The sequence below is a fragment of the Vulpes vulpes genome, chromosome 13 (genome assembly GCF_048418805.1).
Source record: "Vulpes vulpes isolate BD-2025 chromosome 13, VulVul3, whole genome shotgun sequence".
In the NCBI taxonomy this organism is placed as follows: domain Eukaryota; kingdom Metazoa; phylum Chordata; class Mammalia; order Carnivora; family Canidae; genus Vulpes; species Vulpes vulpes.
In genome coordinates, this window is record NC_132792.1 from 40,034,397 (window position 1) to 40,049,874 (window position 15,478).

Below are 15,478 nucleotides of genomic sequence, written 5' to 3' on the forward strand. Positions count from 1 at the left end.
GGCGACCAACTGACAATCATTATGGCCTTCTCGTCATTCTTCCCCAACGGAATAAAGAATATGTGTAATAGCCTTTATGAATGTTTTAAAAATACCCAACAGGGCAGCCCGGGTGGCTCAGTGGTTTAGCGCCGCCTTCAGCCCAGGGCCTGATCCTGGAGACCTGGGATCGAGTCCCACGTCGGGCTCCCTGCATGGAGCCGGCTTCTCCCTCTGCCTCTCTCTGTGTCTCTCATGAATAAATAAATAAAATCTTTAAAAAAATAAAAAATAAAATAAAAAAATAAAAATACACAACAAAGTAACAAACAGAGGCTACAAGCTTCACTGCTGAGAGTCTACAGTTTCTGTTCCCTTCCAGAAAACTAGATTGGAAAGTGAAGAAAACTACAATGTGACATAGCAACTAGGGATCAGATAGGTTCCCTCCAGATGGCTTATCAAAAAATCTTGCTTATATATTTATGGCTGTACTCAAAACATGTCAAAACAGCTGGGGAAGGAAAAATAAGGGGTGGCCAAATTTTTAAAATTTTGAGCAATATCACTCGAGCAGGTGTAAAATTTTATTTAAATAAAAAACTATCTCAATAAATTTTTAATTTTAATAAAATGAAATAAAAGTTTACTTTCATAATGAATCAGTTACTGGCTCAACAGATTTTTTTTTTTTAACAGATATTTTTGAAAAGAAAATTTGAGAACAAGAGATCATTATACATCCAAGTTAGAATCACAAGCAAGCAGACCCGGAAGGGACTTCCAAAAAACTTGGCCAATCGCATCATTTTATAAGAACCAGAAAGGTTAAGTGACTTGCCCCAGTTAGAATAAGAGCTGAGAGCCTGCCCCTCTCGCTGCCTGTGTCTCTGCCTCTCTCATTGTCTCTCATGAATAAATTAAAAATCTTAAAAAAAAAAAAAAAAGAATAAGAGCTGAGACTAATCTCCGGCCTCTCAACTTCCAGACCAATGGCTTTCTCTCCATCATACCTGCTGCCTTCCAGAAATTGAGCACAACTAAGAAGAATGAATCAGATTAAAAATCTGTTGATTCTAAGAAAGTACAGAAGAATCACATCTCGGACTGGTCCGTACTAATCTAGGGGGGAACTAATAGGAGTCCTATAAAATTTACAACAGTTTTTATTACGGGTTGACATCTGAATTGATGCTACTTAAAAATAGAACTGCTCTGAAGGATTTTCTGGGTTTATAATCCATTCACAGGAGACTGCCACGTGTTGCAATGCTGACAGTGCCACTAGTAAGATGGGAGGAGGAAAAGAGGAACGTCGCAGGTGACCTGAAAGATCCTGCTCAATATACGGTTAAAAAATGAACTTCTTGGGTCTCGAAACAGCCTTGTCGGTCAGAGAGCTGGGACAGAGCTGCTGCCTGCCATTCTCACCTTCAGCGGCAGACAATATTCTTTTGTGAGCTCCGGCGCTGCGCTCAAAGGGGCCCTTTGTTTCGGTCCCTCACGCCCACTCCCCCGGGGCCTTACCTGGGATAGTAGGCGGTGTAGTTCATGAAGAGCTGGGTGCCCGCCGGGTAGTACGCAGTGGAGGGCTGCAGCGCCCGAGGGTTCAGAAGCACGGAGGGCTGGTAAATGGCAGCTTCCGTGGGAATGACTGCTGCAGGGGCTGGAAATGTGTAGGAGGGAGGAGACAGGCCTAGATAAGCAAAGAGAGAGACTTTGAGACATGTTTGTCACAACGGACACACGTGCTAGCATTAAAGCCAGAAGCTGGGGAGGCCCGGGCGGCCTAGGAGTTGGGCAGCTGCCTTTGGCTGCGGGTGGGATCCTGGGGTCCTGGGATCGAGTCCCGCATCCGGCTCCCCCAGGGAGCCTACTTCTCCCTCCACCTCTCTCTGGGTCTCTCATGAAAAATAAATAAATCTTAAAAAAAAAAAAATCCAGAAGCTCACTGGTCCATACGTACGTACATTTTATTTCTTACATGAACATTTTAACAGGTTGTCAGCCCAAGCAACTTTTAAAATTTGTATATATTTAATCTTTGTTGAAATTGTTAGAACCATGTGAATTCTCAAATTTCTAAAAGTATGGAGTTAAATTTTTTCTTAAAGATTTTGCTTATTTATTCATGAGTGACACAGAGAAGAAGAAACACAGGCAGAGGGAGAAGCAGGCTCCCTGCGGGGAGCATGATGTGGGACTCGATCCCAGTACCCTGGGGTCACACCCTGAGACACCCAGGAACCCTGAAAAAGTTTTTTTAATGTTGGTCATTTTTTGGTGAGTCTTCAACTCAATCACTGAATCCTGATCTTCCACACAAAATGTGATTAAAACATCCATGCAACTTACTTTTGATTATATAGTTAACACCTAAAGATAATCTCAAAACCTATATAGACCTAGAAATAGGGAAAACACGATTATCAAGTGGATTTTAAAGTCTTTTCAACCATTTCATGACATGTGATTTTTTTTTCCCTACTCCTGAGTGCCAGTTACCACAATCTAACCCTTTGAGGAAAGAAACATAGGACTGACACGTAGTGTAACTTCAAACTAAAAGCTGGGCTGCTATTGTTGCTTTTTTGAGAGCTATGCTTCTCTTTCGTCCTGTTATCTATTCTGTAGTACAGTGTAAGATGAAAAAGTTACGATAAAAATGATTTCACGAATTCCATGCATTATGCCAAAGCATAGATGGTGCCAGAGTGAACGGACCTAAAAGTAGATTAACTCTGCATTATTATTTCCATCTAAATGAATCCCAGAAGATGGGCTTTGAAGCTAATCTACATCTTTGGACTGGTTTTAAAAAAAAAAAATAGTACCCAACCTGAAAAATAACTAAAAGAATACACACCCAAATCTTCCTGATTTGGAAGGAAATCAAAGCCGAGGGTCGGCTGATAAAAAGTGGACTCAGGTTAAATAGAAAACAGAAAGGATGAAATTCTATTATCTTCTAGTTATTCAACATCTTCCAGGCCACATAACTCTTTTAAGTGATACTAGTCACGGCTTAGTAGCTTTAACATGTGAAATGAACACAACTATCCAGGCCATCTGCATTCAACAGGAGAGATAACTGAATGGTTGCTTGAATTTGGAATTCTTGTCTTTAACTTTTAAACCTATAACCATCTAATACATTTTGCAAATAGCAGAGGCTCAAGGAATAACTTTTCACAGAAAAATCTCTATTGTCTTTTTCATTTTTTAAGATTTTATTTATTTATTCATGAGAGACAGATAGAGAGAGAGAAAGAGAGAGAGAGAGAGGCAAAGACCCAGGCAAAGGGAGAAGCAGGCTCCATGCAGGGAGCCTGACGCAGGACTTGATCCCAGGCCTCCAGGATCACACCCTGGACTGAAGGCAGGCGCTCAACCGCTGAGCCACCTGGGCTGCCCGTCTTTTTCATTTCTTATGAGTTTCTACATGTGTATGGAGGGCTAAGAGAGTCTGCTGTACAGGGTACATAAACCAAAGACCAACATATTGATTTCATATTCAACCTTTAGGGATCTCCTTCAGAATTCACTAAAAACTGTGCTGCATGCTCGATACTTAACGTAAAAAAGATTTAAAATGATAATTCCTGACCTTAAAAACTCCACAAAAGGGCAAACAAATGGGGGCACCTAAGTCATATAGAAAATTATAAGCCTATGCCCCTATCTCGCTTTCAAAACTATGCAATTTGTTATGACAATATAAAGAAAGGTTGAAATTTTTGATAATAGATTAGGCTGCCCAGATTTGGATATTCCTCAAGTGGAAGGACAGCTATGACACTCCTAAAAGAGAATCAGATGTGTATATTCATCGATTAGAAAAGTGGAATTTACCTTCTAATGTCAACTTTTTGAAAAAGTTAAAATGTCAATAAACAACTTAAAGTTAAAAAAACCTTAATAGCATTTCTTTCCCAGATTTTTTTTTCTTTATCAGATTTAATAAGAAATTCCTTCGTGCAGATTAACCAATCACTATTTTAAATTCTTTAGTTGTTTTGAGTAGATTAAAAAAGCATATGCAATTTCTCTAAGTTTTTTGGTTGCTGTAAAAATAGGAAATCACCTTAAGGGAGATGGCAGGAAAAAAAAGTCCAGTAGAACAGGCATGATATTAGCATGTATCAGTCGGAATTCCAACTTTTTTTTTCTTTTTAATGAGTAAACTCTTTCACTAAAATAGCAAGTAGTCAATTTTGGTTAACATTTTTGGAGATTATTAAAATACATCAAAATCTATTTTTATGTGGAAAAAGGCATGTTAAACTTTTTCCTGTTACTTTAGGGCTTTAGGAAAGGGAAAGAGGAATAGAATGAAAGTCTTAGGAAGAAAGTCTGTAATGACCAGTTTTCAACCAGGAAGAGAGAGAAATAAAAGGATACCATAGCAGAATAATTTGGGTTACACAGCATGAAGAAATTCCCTTATCTCACAATGTTTGATAAGATTATCACTAAAGGAAATCATAAAAGTTACCGATATTATCAGTGCTTTATGGACAGAATACATAGGACTGAGATTACTTTAAGACACCACTTAAACCCAATCATAAGTTTTTAGAACTTGACGCTCATCAGTTATCAACTCTGAGATATTCACCAACAGCAAGCAGCAGATGAATGGAGTATTAGCATTTAGGAAGTCCGAGGGGAAAAAAAGGATTAAGCCCCACCAAATGTTCTACGAAAAATAATTTATCAAATAGTTTTATTGGTATAGATCCCTCTGTATAGAAAGTAATGTCCTAACACACTCCATTTTATTGGGATCAAGTACATAATCCAGTTGGCTTTCTCCATTATCTTTGGACTACATTCCAAGTGCAACATTCTTTAAACATACCCAGCATGGCTTCTAACAAGGTATGTCTTATTCAAAAGTGAAAACTGTGTCAAAAAGATTCAAATTTTAATGTCAGATCCCCAAATATTCCTTAGTCACTAACCACATAACATAGTCTCCAGACTAAAGGGCTTATTCCTCTCAAACAGGATTTCAGATGGCTTGCACCCAGATGCCAATGAGCAAGAGCATGCCTTGAAATTAAGCACTGATCCTGCGATCCAATGGAAACTTTGGCTAATTTATTTACGCATTTGTATTTGTATTTTTATTCCAGATATCCTGGAGACCAAGAGAAGTGCTCCCCAGATTGTCCGTTCCAAAGAAATACTTAATGCTCAAAAAATGGAACATGTAAAATGGGCATCAAATCACCCTTCAAAAATCAAAATATAAAGTTTAAAAAAAAAAAAAAAGACAAGAACGAGGATCCAGCCATACTTATTTTACCTTTAAATGCGTATTAAAATATCTACATAGCCAGGTTGCCTCCCAGAGTCAGTGCTTATCTTGAGCACACTAAGCTTCAGAAATCAAGTGCTTATCACTGGAAAAGCAAGAATATAATTTGAAAGGAGGTTTCCATAGCATCTCTAATTATGGGTGTCCACAACCAAGGTCTTAAATGATTACCAGATACTACCGATTTCAGATGGGAAAGCCTTATGTAACCACTTCACCTGCCTTAGAAAGAACCAGGGGCACAGAAAGTTATGAAAGCAGCTTAAGCACCTACCAGCATATAGCGTAGAATAGCGCCAAGACCCAAGAAAAACTTACATGGTAACTTACATGGCGGTGGGGATAAGCCATTTCGATTTAAAGTGCCCCCCATTAACACAAAGTTCATCTCCTCAGCTGAACACTGAAAGACTTCAACATATCTGTCCTTCATGGTTTTTTTATGACACTTCTGTGCAGCCATAAATGCTCTGTCCGCAGACTTCATCTGGATAAAGGCATCTCCTGATGGGCGGCCCTGAGCGTGTGGGGGAAGAATAAAAACAAAAGGAGACTGTCTCCTTCAACAAGGAAATGGTTGCTTATAAAACATGCAAAGTGACAATCACCCATAGTACAGACATTTTAGCCACAAAATCTGGGTGACAAGTGTTGTCTACTGAAATCTAACTTGCATTTTTATCACCTGATCAGCAGAATGGCCCACAAAAACCTTGGACAAAGTTTTGAGAGCTCACAGTCGAAAATGATCCTTTCTTGCTTCTGCTAATTAGTATCAGATGTACAGGGCTTTTTGAAAGGGTCTCCTTATAACTGAGGCTTCGAAGTCTAGGCTCGTATATTGGGGTTTTGCACCTTTCTGGAAAACCCTGTTAAATCTTATGTGACAGAGAAAAGCTAGGAACAGAACCAGTATAAGAGCTTTATGTATGCTCCTATGTGAAGCCGAATAAGCCAGTGTTCTGTTTTGGCTCTCAGTTGTCCGTCGCTGCCCTGCAACATCTCCTGTAGGTTGGGATGTGGGGATAAGGAAATGGGAACTAAAGGCACACTGAGGGTGGGGGAAAGCTGTATCATCGCCTTGCTTAGGAGTCCTTCTCTCACCACCACCTTAAACCTTGGACAGGTGTTTAAAGGTATTTCCTCGATTACTAATAGCTTGCTAAAAAGCCTATTTAAAACCAAGCTGGTCGATTTCTGTTTCACAGAACCAGAACACCTTGGTTTTTCTTTAACATGGAAATTTTATGGGGGAGAAAAAGACAGGATCAGCTTTTAAGATTTTCTTTTTTCTATGGATTTCTTTAAAAGTCTCTAAGGGACTATTTAGTGCAAATTATAACCATGCAAGTTACCATAAGAGTTACCATACCAGGGAAATTAGGGATACCAGGGAGACCCAGTCCAAGATGGAAACCTAACATCTTCAAGGCAGCTAAAAGCTCGTCATTAAAGAAGCATTTCTCCCAAATGCAATCACAATAGGTCACGTGGGTCAATAAGAGGCAAATATGTCCACTGTGGTTAATCAAAGAACAATAATAACCCCTAGGTTATTAGAAATGGTGCTCAAAGAGAAACCAAACAATTTCCTGGCGATGCTGAATTGTAGGGAAGTTTTATTCAAAAGGACTCCCACCAGTGAAGCATGCTGAGAGGGTATATAGATTAAAAGTTGCATAGCTTAATATTGACATAAGAGTTAGAATGAGCATGTGCCGGTGTGGGAAACCAAGCCAGGGGCTCAGAAGCTTTTCTGATTCCTCATACTCAGACTAGCAATTTAAAAAGCGTTGGTATTTCCAATACAAACCTATATTCAACCCATAGTGCTCAGAAAACATTTTTAAAAAGTAATGCAACCTTGCTTTTAAGATTTTCAAAACCTTAATTAGAATCACCTGGTTTACAGGTTTTTAAAAAATTCTGTCCTGCTTATGATAGCACACAATGCTGGTAAACTATTCAGCAACTAATGGGATTAATTTTATTTAATCAAGGGACACCAAGGCAGGAACTATTTTTAATACGCTTCGAATAGATACTCGCATACTATAAGAATCTGGTTATCCTTCGATGGAGGCTTTTCAACAATTCATTAACACATTTGAGCGCCTGTTATGATCACATACCATTCCAACAAATCTTTACTAAGTTCGCACTCTACTCAATGTCATTTGATGTCATATATAGAAAATAATGTTTTTTAATAAACAATTTCTAAACAGTCTATAGATAAAATACTCTGGAACAGAGACATGCTCATTGGTTTATACACAGCCTAACAATTGCTTTCATGCTACAATAGCAAACAAAGCTTAGTAGCTGCAACAGTAAAATGTTAATATTAGACAGAGAATATTATTTGCATCCTTCCTGAGACTAATAGTTTGATGGATATAAATGATGGAATCAGAGCTGAATTTAAATCACCATACCAACGACAGCATCCTTTCTGGACTTTATCTTAAAGACCTCCTGCATCTACACTTAAAGCTCTCCTTAAAGACTCACTAGACAGCTGATGAACGCCTGTACTTTTTTTTTTTTTTTTTTTTTAACTGAAAGAGAGCCTGATCCTAAGAATAAGCAAATGGGCTTTCCATTAAGTTACTTCTTACCTGGTGATTCAATACCATGTGCACCCCATGCGTTCGAATATCCGTAGAAAACTCCCCCAGGAAGTCCAGGATGTCTTCAATGGTGGCCGCATAGGGAAGACCGCGAAGGCGTATACAGTCTCTAACATTCGTAGGGGGCACAAATTGCTGAGGTAGTACTGGAATAATGGGGGGGGTTGGAAGTGGAATAAGAGGGGCCGAAGAGAATCGGTTCAGCACCTGTACTCAAAGCAAAAGACAGGGGATTTAGAGCCTTGCTCCTCCAGTGTGGTCTGCAAACCACAGAAGCACTGTGGGGCTCGCGAGAAATGCATCATCTCAGCTCTACTCCAGACCTAGTGAACGTGAACCTGCATTTTAACAGGATCCCCAGGTAATTTGTAGGCATATTAAAGTTTGAGAAGCACTTATGGAGAAAGAGCTTCATACTTTTTAGCTGGGGAAGCAGGATACCCACGTTTTCGTCAAATGCATGCTGAGGCACATGCCATATGCAATACAACGTGCTTAGATTAAGGGCTTGTCTACTGGACAAGGACATCACTGTCTTGGGACAAATATCCTAAAAAGTATGCTGCTTTTATAAAAACCTGAACATACTGTTAAATGTGGACTCCTGTAGCCATCTCTTAGATTTCGTTTCACTAAGCACAGCCTTCCCCTTAATATTGTCATCACATCCTACCTCCAAACCCAAGCAAGGGTTTATACATATAAACAAGTATTTACATGTATGAATATATACATCGTATAAAACAAATTCAAGACAATGGCTGGTAATGTAAAATGAAAAAAATTCAAAAATAACCAGTTTTGATGTGAATTTGAGACAGTGCAAGACAAAACATCTTGACTATCTTCTAAAGTCATGGAATTAGGCTATCTTGAAAATGAATGAGAGGTTTGCTACATTTAGGAGAAAGGATTATTCCCCAAGCAACACTCTGTTATAGGGTTCTGGTCTCCTTCTGCCTTAGTTTGGAACATGCCTATTAGTTTATAATAGTAGGAGATACTTGTGCAAATAGCGTGTGTGACATCACTAGGTTTCTCGAACTTACTACTATAGCCTTAATCATCCCATAAAGTGAAAATGTAGACTCAAAACCCTCCCCACAAATTCCCCACTCCCACCCTGTCCAGTTGCTATCAAAGTTAAGAGGTGACAAATCAAAGGACAAATACACCACAGCCAAAGAAACTTCAGAGACAGCAAGAATTTTTAAAAACTATACAAATAATCCAGACCCAGCACAAATGTTATAGGATAAGCACGAATAGAAAATACATGTGGTTGTAGACAAACTCAGCACACAAAATGGTCAAGCACCTTCTGATACCTACCAAATAGGAGGTGAGCAAGTAGTTCTTGAACGAAATGATTATTAATAATGAAATGATGACAGTGCAGAGCATATGATGACTTCAGCATTCCTTACATAAATCAGTAGGATGGGGGCTGGACACAAAGCTCATCTATCACCCAAACTGCATTATGGTAAAGTCATATTCTGGCAGCGTACTCTACACCCAAACCAATACAATATATAGTGGCCAAGACCCTGGAGGAGTCAATTCTAGGCCAAGATTTCCATAAAACTATGCTTCCAATTAAAGATCTTTTTTTTTTTTAATTCATGAGAGACCCAGAGAGAGAGAGAGAGAGAGCGAGAGAGAGGGAGAGAGAGAGGCAGAGACACAGGCAAAGGGAGAAGCAAGCTCCATGCAGGGAGCCTGACGTGGGACTCAATCCTGGGACTCCAGGATCACGCCCTAGGCCGAAGGCAGGCGCCAAACTGCTGAGCCACCTAGGGATCCCCCAATTAAAGATTTAAAATCCCATTTTCCCCTCCACTAGTTTGGCACTGATGTGTCTAGTGTTATAAACCTCGATCATATTTAGCATATTTTAGAAATTCAGAATTTTTTTTTTAAGATTTTATTCATTTGCTCATGAGAGAGAGACAGAGAGGCAGAGACACAGGTGGAGGGAGAAGCAGGCTCCATGCAGGGAGCCCGACATGGGACTCGATCCTGGGTCTCCAGGATCAGGTCCTGGGCTGAAGGCAGGGCCAAACCGCCGAGCCACCCGGGCTGCCCAGAAAGTCAGAATTTACAATACTTATTTTCAACAAGGAACAGAATTGTTTAAATTTTAAGTATGCTCACAGTTTAGGGTTCAAGAACACGAGTACCTGAGGATGCAGAACTAGCTTAAAATGTCACCTGCGTTTGTTACAGGTATAAATATCATGTCAGTATCCTGACATGGGAAGTTCTTTTCAACTCTGGGCAATTATTTCAAGTCACAATACACCATGGGCTTTGCAGAAAGAAGCTAGACAAAGTCATTCTATGAACTCAAAGAAATAATAGTAGAGTCAGCATCCTAACTGCTTGTAAAAATAAAAGATGAAATGTATCACTAAAGTTGCTCTGTTCTATTAAGGGACCCAAGTGGAATAAGTTGGAAGAGCCACACATGAAACAGTCTGCGTAACCTCAGATACACAAGAAAAACGAAGACCCTTAAAGCCCCTTCAGCTGGGAAGTCAAGAAGAATAGCCAAAAAGTTTGAAGCTCCACAGGTAGCTTCCTTCCTGGATCATTTTGGGCAACTGACTGTCCCATCTGTGCCTCAAAAACATTTCTAAATTCTGAAAGGTAATAATAGGACAAAAGAGTGCTTCACACCATCATCATTGGCAGTATGGAACTAATCAAGCCTCTGGGAAATAAATTCGGTACAATATTAAAGACCCTGAGAAGACTGGGTGGCTCAGCAGTTGAACATCTGCATTTGGCCCAGGTCATGATTCTGGGATTGAGTCACACATTGGGGTCCCTGCAGGGAGCCTGCTTGCTACTCTGCCTAATTCTCTGCCTCTGTCTCTTATGAATAAATAAAATCTTAAAACACACACACACACACACACAAACACATACACAAAAAAACCTTTAGAGCTCATCCAGGGACGCCTGGGTGGCTCAGCGGTTAAGTGTCTGCCTTCTGGCTCAGGGCGTGATCCTGGAGTCCCAGAATCGAGTCCCACATCAGGCTCCCTGCATGGAGCCTGCTTCTCCCTCTGCCTATGTCTCTGCCTCTGTGTGTCTCATAATAAATAAATAAATAAATGTCTTAAAAAAAGAAAAAAGAAAGAGAGCTCATCCTATCCAGTTGTAAGGAATCAGAAATTGAGAGTTTTATGAGCATATGTATCTAGAAATTTCTTATATATGGGGGAAAAAGAAGCCAACCTAAATGTACAACAGAATTTCTAAATAAACTATGTACATACCATTAAAAATGAAATCTTTTTAGCCATGGGTAAACTTGCAAGATATGTAGTTTTAAAAAAGAATACAAAGTGTATCTACAGCAATATTCTAATTATATAAAAACACATGCATCTTTTCTGTGTGTATAGAAAATTACAGTGGTTATCTTTTAATTACAGAATGAAATTCTTTCTAAAAAATGCACCTGTAGTTTCTGTATTTTTCAAGTTTTAACACAATAATGTTGGATTGTTCTTGGAAATAAATAGAATAATCACACAAAGCCACCAAAATGCTCTTAAAAACCAACCTGCTGGACTTCAGCTGCTGTGCTCCTGAAGAGTTCAATGTATCTTTTACCCAACAAGTCCTTATGCTTCCTCAATGCATTCTGTGCATATTCTTCACAGGCAAAGAGGACAAAGGCATCCCCTGTTGGCCTACCGTCTGGATAGGTAACAAAGAGGATGCCTTCCTTCCCCCCGGTGATGGGGCAATGCTGTCCGAAGAAGGCCACCACTTCCTCTGCCGTGGCCGTGAATGGGAGCCCCCGCATGCGGACAATGACTTGATTTTCCTTGGAGAGAAACTGGGCTACTTCATTAGATGTACCTAGGAAACACAAATACCAGGAAGCATGGGGAGAAATGGTTAAGACGTCAACTTTACCAAACTTAAAATGGTAAGATTCTTGGCAGTGTCTTGAGTAGTTTAAAATTAAAACTCCCACTCCCACTGAATTCATGACAACATCCTAGGAATCCAAATTCTCTCCTCAACAATTTGCAACTATTCCCCTACCATTTTCATAAAGCACTTCTTAACTTAGGAAGGTGGCCAGACAATTAAATCATGGAAAACCACTGTATTCTTCTCGTGGAGAGGAAGTCATCATGCTAGGTGAGAGCACAGGTCAAGGAGCCCGGGCCCAATCTTGACTTTGCTATGTACTAGGCTAGGACTTTAGTTTAACCTCTATGTTTTAATGTCCTCATCTGTAAAATGGGGGAAAAATCATCTACCTCATAGATTATGATAATTAAATAAGTTACTACACATAAAGCACTTTGGTGATTTTTGTTATTATTTTCCTGATCACTTTTTATTAAGAAAAGTTCAAACCTACTCAAGTAAAAGGGAGTATAATGAACATGCACAGCAGCCAGTTTTAAGATTTATAACATCCTGCCTCTCATAAAGCATCTTGTACAGTACTGTCAGGTAGCAAATATTCAGAGGCACATCCTTCAAGCTCGTGTACACATAACATTTTCCTTTTTTTTTTTTTTTTTTTAAAGTAGGCTCCACCACTAACGTGGGGCTTGAACTCATCACCCCTAGATCAAGAGTTGCATGCTCTACCTACTGAGCCATCCAGATGTCCCATTAACATTTTCCTTTAAGAGGAAAGTCTCTGGGCGCCTGGATGGTTCAGTCAGCTAAGCGTTGTGATCTTGGGGTCCTGGGATCAAGCCCCACATCTGTCTCCTTGCTTGGTGAGTCTGTTTCTCTCTCTCAGCCTGCCTCCCTGTCCCCATTTGTTTCCATGTGCGTGCTCTCTCTCTCAAATGGATAACATCTTTAAAAAATAAAAAGAGCAGACTCTCATACTACCCACATACCATGAACTCTCAGGTATTAATGTAGGAGTTAACTTTGCTGTCTATCATGGAACCTCATGCAACTCCCAATATATTTCATCCCCAACCAGTATCAAACATCACTTTGGGGTTTTGGAAACACTATCAAACCTGAAGCCCTGAATTTGGAAGTCTTTGTAGATCTAAAGAATTGTCAGAACAGAAATAAACCAGCAAATTGTGCAAATGAGAGATTTTTGCTATGAATTCACAGTTCCAAGGATTTTAACCAGGGCTATATATCCCTGAGATACACACATTCTCCATATTTAAGTGAAAGTCACTCTAGTATATATTTGGCAATAGTATATTTTCAAAAGCCTCTTAAAAGGTCTACCTACATTCTTGGATTTAGCTATGCTAAGGTTAGAGAATTATCCTAATGAGTGGCATATACAGAGATACAAAAATATTCACTGCAACATCTTTATGGGGAAAAATTGGAAACGAGCTATAAATGTCCACCAGGATATTTTTTAAAAGTATGGTACATAATACTGTATATTAACACTTAAAAAATGTAGTTATGTGGGAAAATATTCATAATATACTAAAAGGAGAAAGTTATAAAGCTATATAAACAGAGAACTAGAAACTTACAAGATAGTTTTATGTATAGAAAAAAAATCTGTCAAACCATATCAACATTTTTTATGCATCGTTACAGATTTTAAAGTAACAAATCACTTAATGAGATAAAGATAGTATCTGTTCCATTTCTTTTCTGATGTCATTATTGCAAACACTATGTACTCACAAATATATCAGAGCCAGAAAACTACTGTGTTCTGGCCATTGAGGAATTCTGGAAGCTGGAGGAAAAAAAATCCTACAAGCACATATCCAACAATTCCAGGTACTCTAGTATGGCTGTTTAAAAGTAGTTTTCAGGGCCGCCTGGGGGGACTCAGTGGTTGAGCGTCTCCCTTCGGCTCAGGGCATGACCCCGGGTCCCGGGATCAAGTCCCACATCGGGCTCCCTACAGGGAGCCTGCTTCTCCCTCTGTCCGTGTCTCTGCCTCTCTGTGTCTCTCATGAATAAATAAATAAAATCTTTAAAAATAAATAAATAAAAGTAGGTTTCAGACTATTTAATTTCTTTCAAAAACTACTCTCTCCCTTTAAGATTTTAAGTAATCTCTATACCCAGTGTGGGGCTCGGGCTCAAACTCAAACTCTCGAGATCAAGAGGGTCAAACAGATGCTCCACTGACTGAGCCAGCCAGGCATACCTGAAGGGTCCTATTCTTTTTTTGAAGTAATCTCGATACCCACCCTGGGGATCGAACCCTCAACCCAGAGGAAGAGTTGTACACTCAACCGGCTGACTGAGCCAGCTAGGCATCCCTGAATGGTACTATTTTTAATGGCCAGTTAACTATGGTTGGCTGACTGAAGCCTTAGGGCAAGTGTATACACTGTACTCACTGATAATACGTGCTATTTCTTCCAACTTAAAAAAAAAGTCAATTCCTAGGTTTCTTTAGGGGATAAAAACTATTCATGACCCTATTTATCTACTCTGGTGTATAAATAAATTTCAGATTCTTCTCATATCCACATTATATAAAAAGCACTCACCACCAGCAATTTTAAGAAAATCTTCACCTGTTGCTTTGTAAACCTAAGAAAAGAAAGGGAAATTAAATACAGTTTCTGAGCCTTCCAACATGAATACTCAACATGTCAAGGATCTCAAGTTGTAAGGACATACCTCAATGTACCGGGTCCCCATGTGATGTTTGTGCCTCTGTAATGCTAGGTCCCTGTGTTCCTCGCTTACAAACCTCACCAGAGCTTCTCCGTTCCTTCGACCCTGGGCATTCAGACAAAGTGCTGCACCTCCCCTTTGAAAAGGACAGAGAGTGGGGGTCGGGGGGTGGGAAGTACAGTGAGGAAAAAATGATAGGACACCCGTTATCCCTTTGGGATTACTAAGTAACGTAGAGATTAAAGAAAACCAACTTGGCAATATTGAGTCCTTTGAAGAATCTTGCAATATCTTGATCTGAAGACTGCCACGGTAGACCTCGCGCCCGGACTATGGTGTTGTCATCAATAAGTTCCATCTTGCTGCTGTGGGTAAAGCAGAACTTCAGGTTGCCTAATCAGCGCTAGAGACTCTGACCTATTCCCTGCTACCATTTTCCTAGTTATGCAGAAGGTATTATTTGGTATTCAGACAGACTTGTAAGACTGCCTGATTTATTTGATAACCTCAAAATTATGTGGGCACTGTTCAAAGTATTCTTTGGAAAGAAAGAAAGCCAACTGCTGGAACACCTAGGGGGCTCAGTGGTTAAGCATCTGCCTTTGGCTCAGGTCGTGACCCCAGGGTCCTGGGACTGAATCCCACATGGGGCTCCCTGCATGGAGCCTGCTTCTCCTTCTGCCTATGTGTCTGTGTCTCTCATGAATAAGTAGATAAAATCTTTAAAAAAAAAAAAAAAAAAGAAAGAAAGAAAGAAGGAAAGCCAAATGCCTATGTAGGTCTAACACAACTAGCCCACTTAACAAATCACTGGCTGAGTTGCCGCTTGCTTGCCATAAACTCAAAAGGACCCAGGCTAAACGGATAGGAAGCAGAGTTCTGCCAAAACCCCGATAGCCAGGAGGTTCCTAGAACCAAGGATAGG

General features: G+C 39.8%; 1 protein-coding gene across 8 annotated transcripts in view; it reads right to left on the bottom strand.

Moving 5' to 3' along the window:
* ESRP1 (epithelial splicing regulatory protein 1) overlaps nucleotides 1-15,478 on the bottom strand; it is a 54,342-nt gene that overhangs the window by 20,642 nt on the left and 18,222 nt on the right. For 4 of the 8 annotated variants that reach the window (XM_026013762.2, XM_026013771.2, XM_026013755.2 and 1 more), the window contains exons 7-13: nucleotides 14,808-14,918; nucleotides 14,557-14,689; nucleotides 14,424-14,466; nucleotides 11,513-11,814; nucleotides 7,924-8,142; nucleotides 5,621-5,819; nucleotides 1,507-1,675 (exon numbers count right to left, since the gene is read on the bottom strand). In XM_026013762.2, coding sequence (XP_025869547.1) covers nucleotides 1,507-1,675; nucleotides 5,621-5,819; nucleotides 7,924-8,142; nucleotides 11,513-11,814; nucleotides 14,424-14,466; nucleotides 14,557-14,689; nucleotides 14,808-14,918 — 1,176 coding nt within the window. The remainder of the gene's footprint in view (nucleotides 1-1,506; nucleotides 1,676-5,620; nucleotides 5,820-7,923; nucleotides 8,143-11,512; nucleotides 11,815-14,423; nucleotides 14,467-14,556; nucleotides 14,690-14,807; nucleotides 14,919-15,478) is intronic. The other 4 variants (XM_072734311.1, XM_072734309.1, XM_072734308.1 and 1 more) reach the window with 1 other exon arrangement.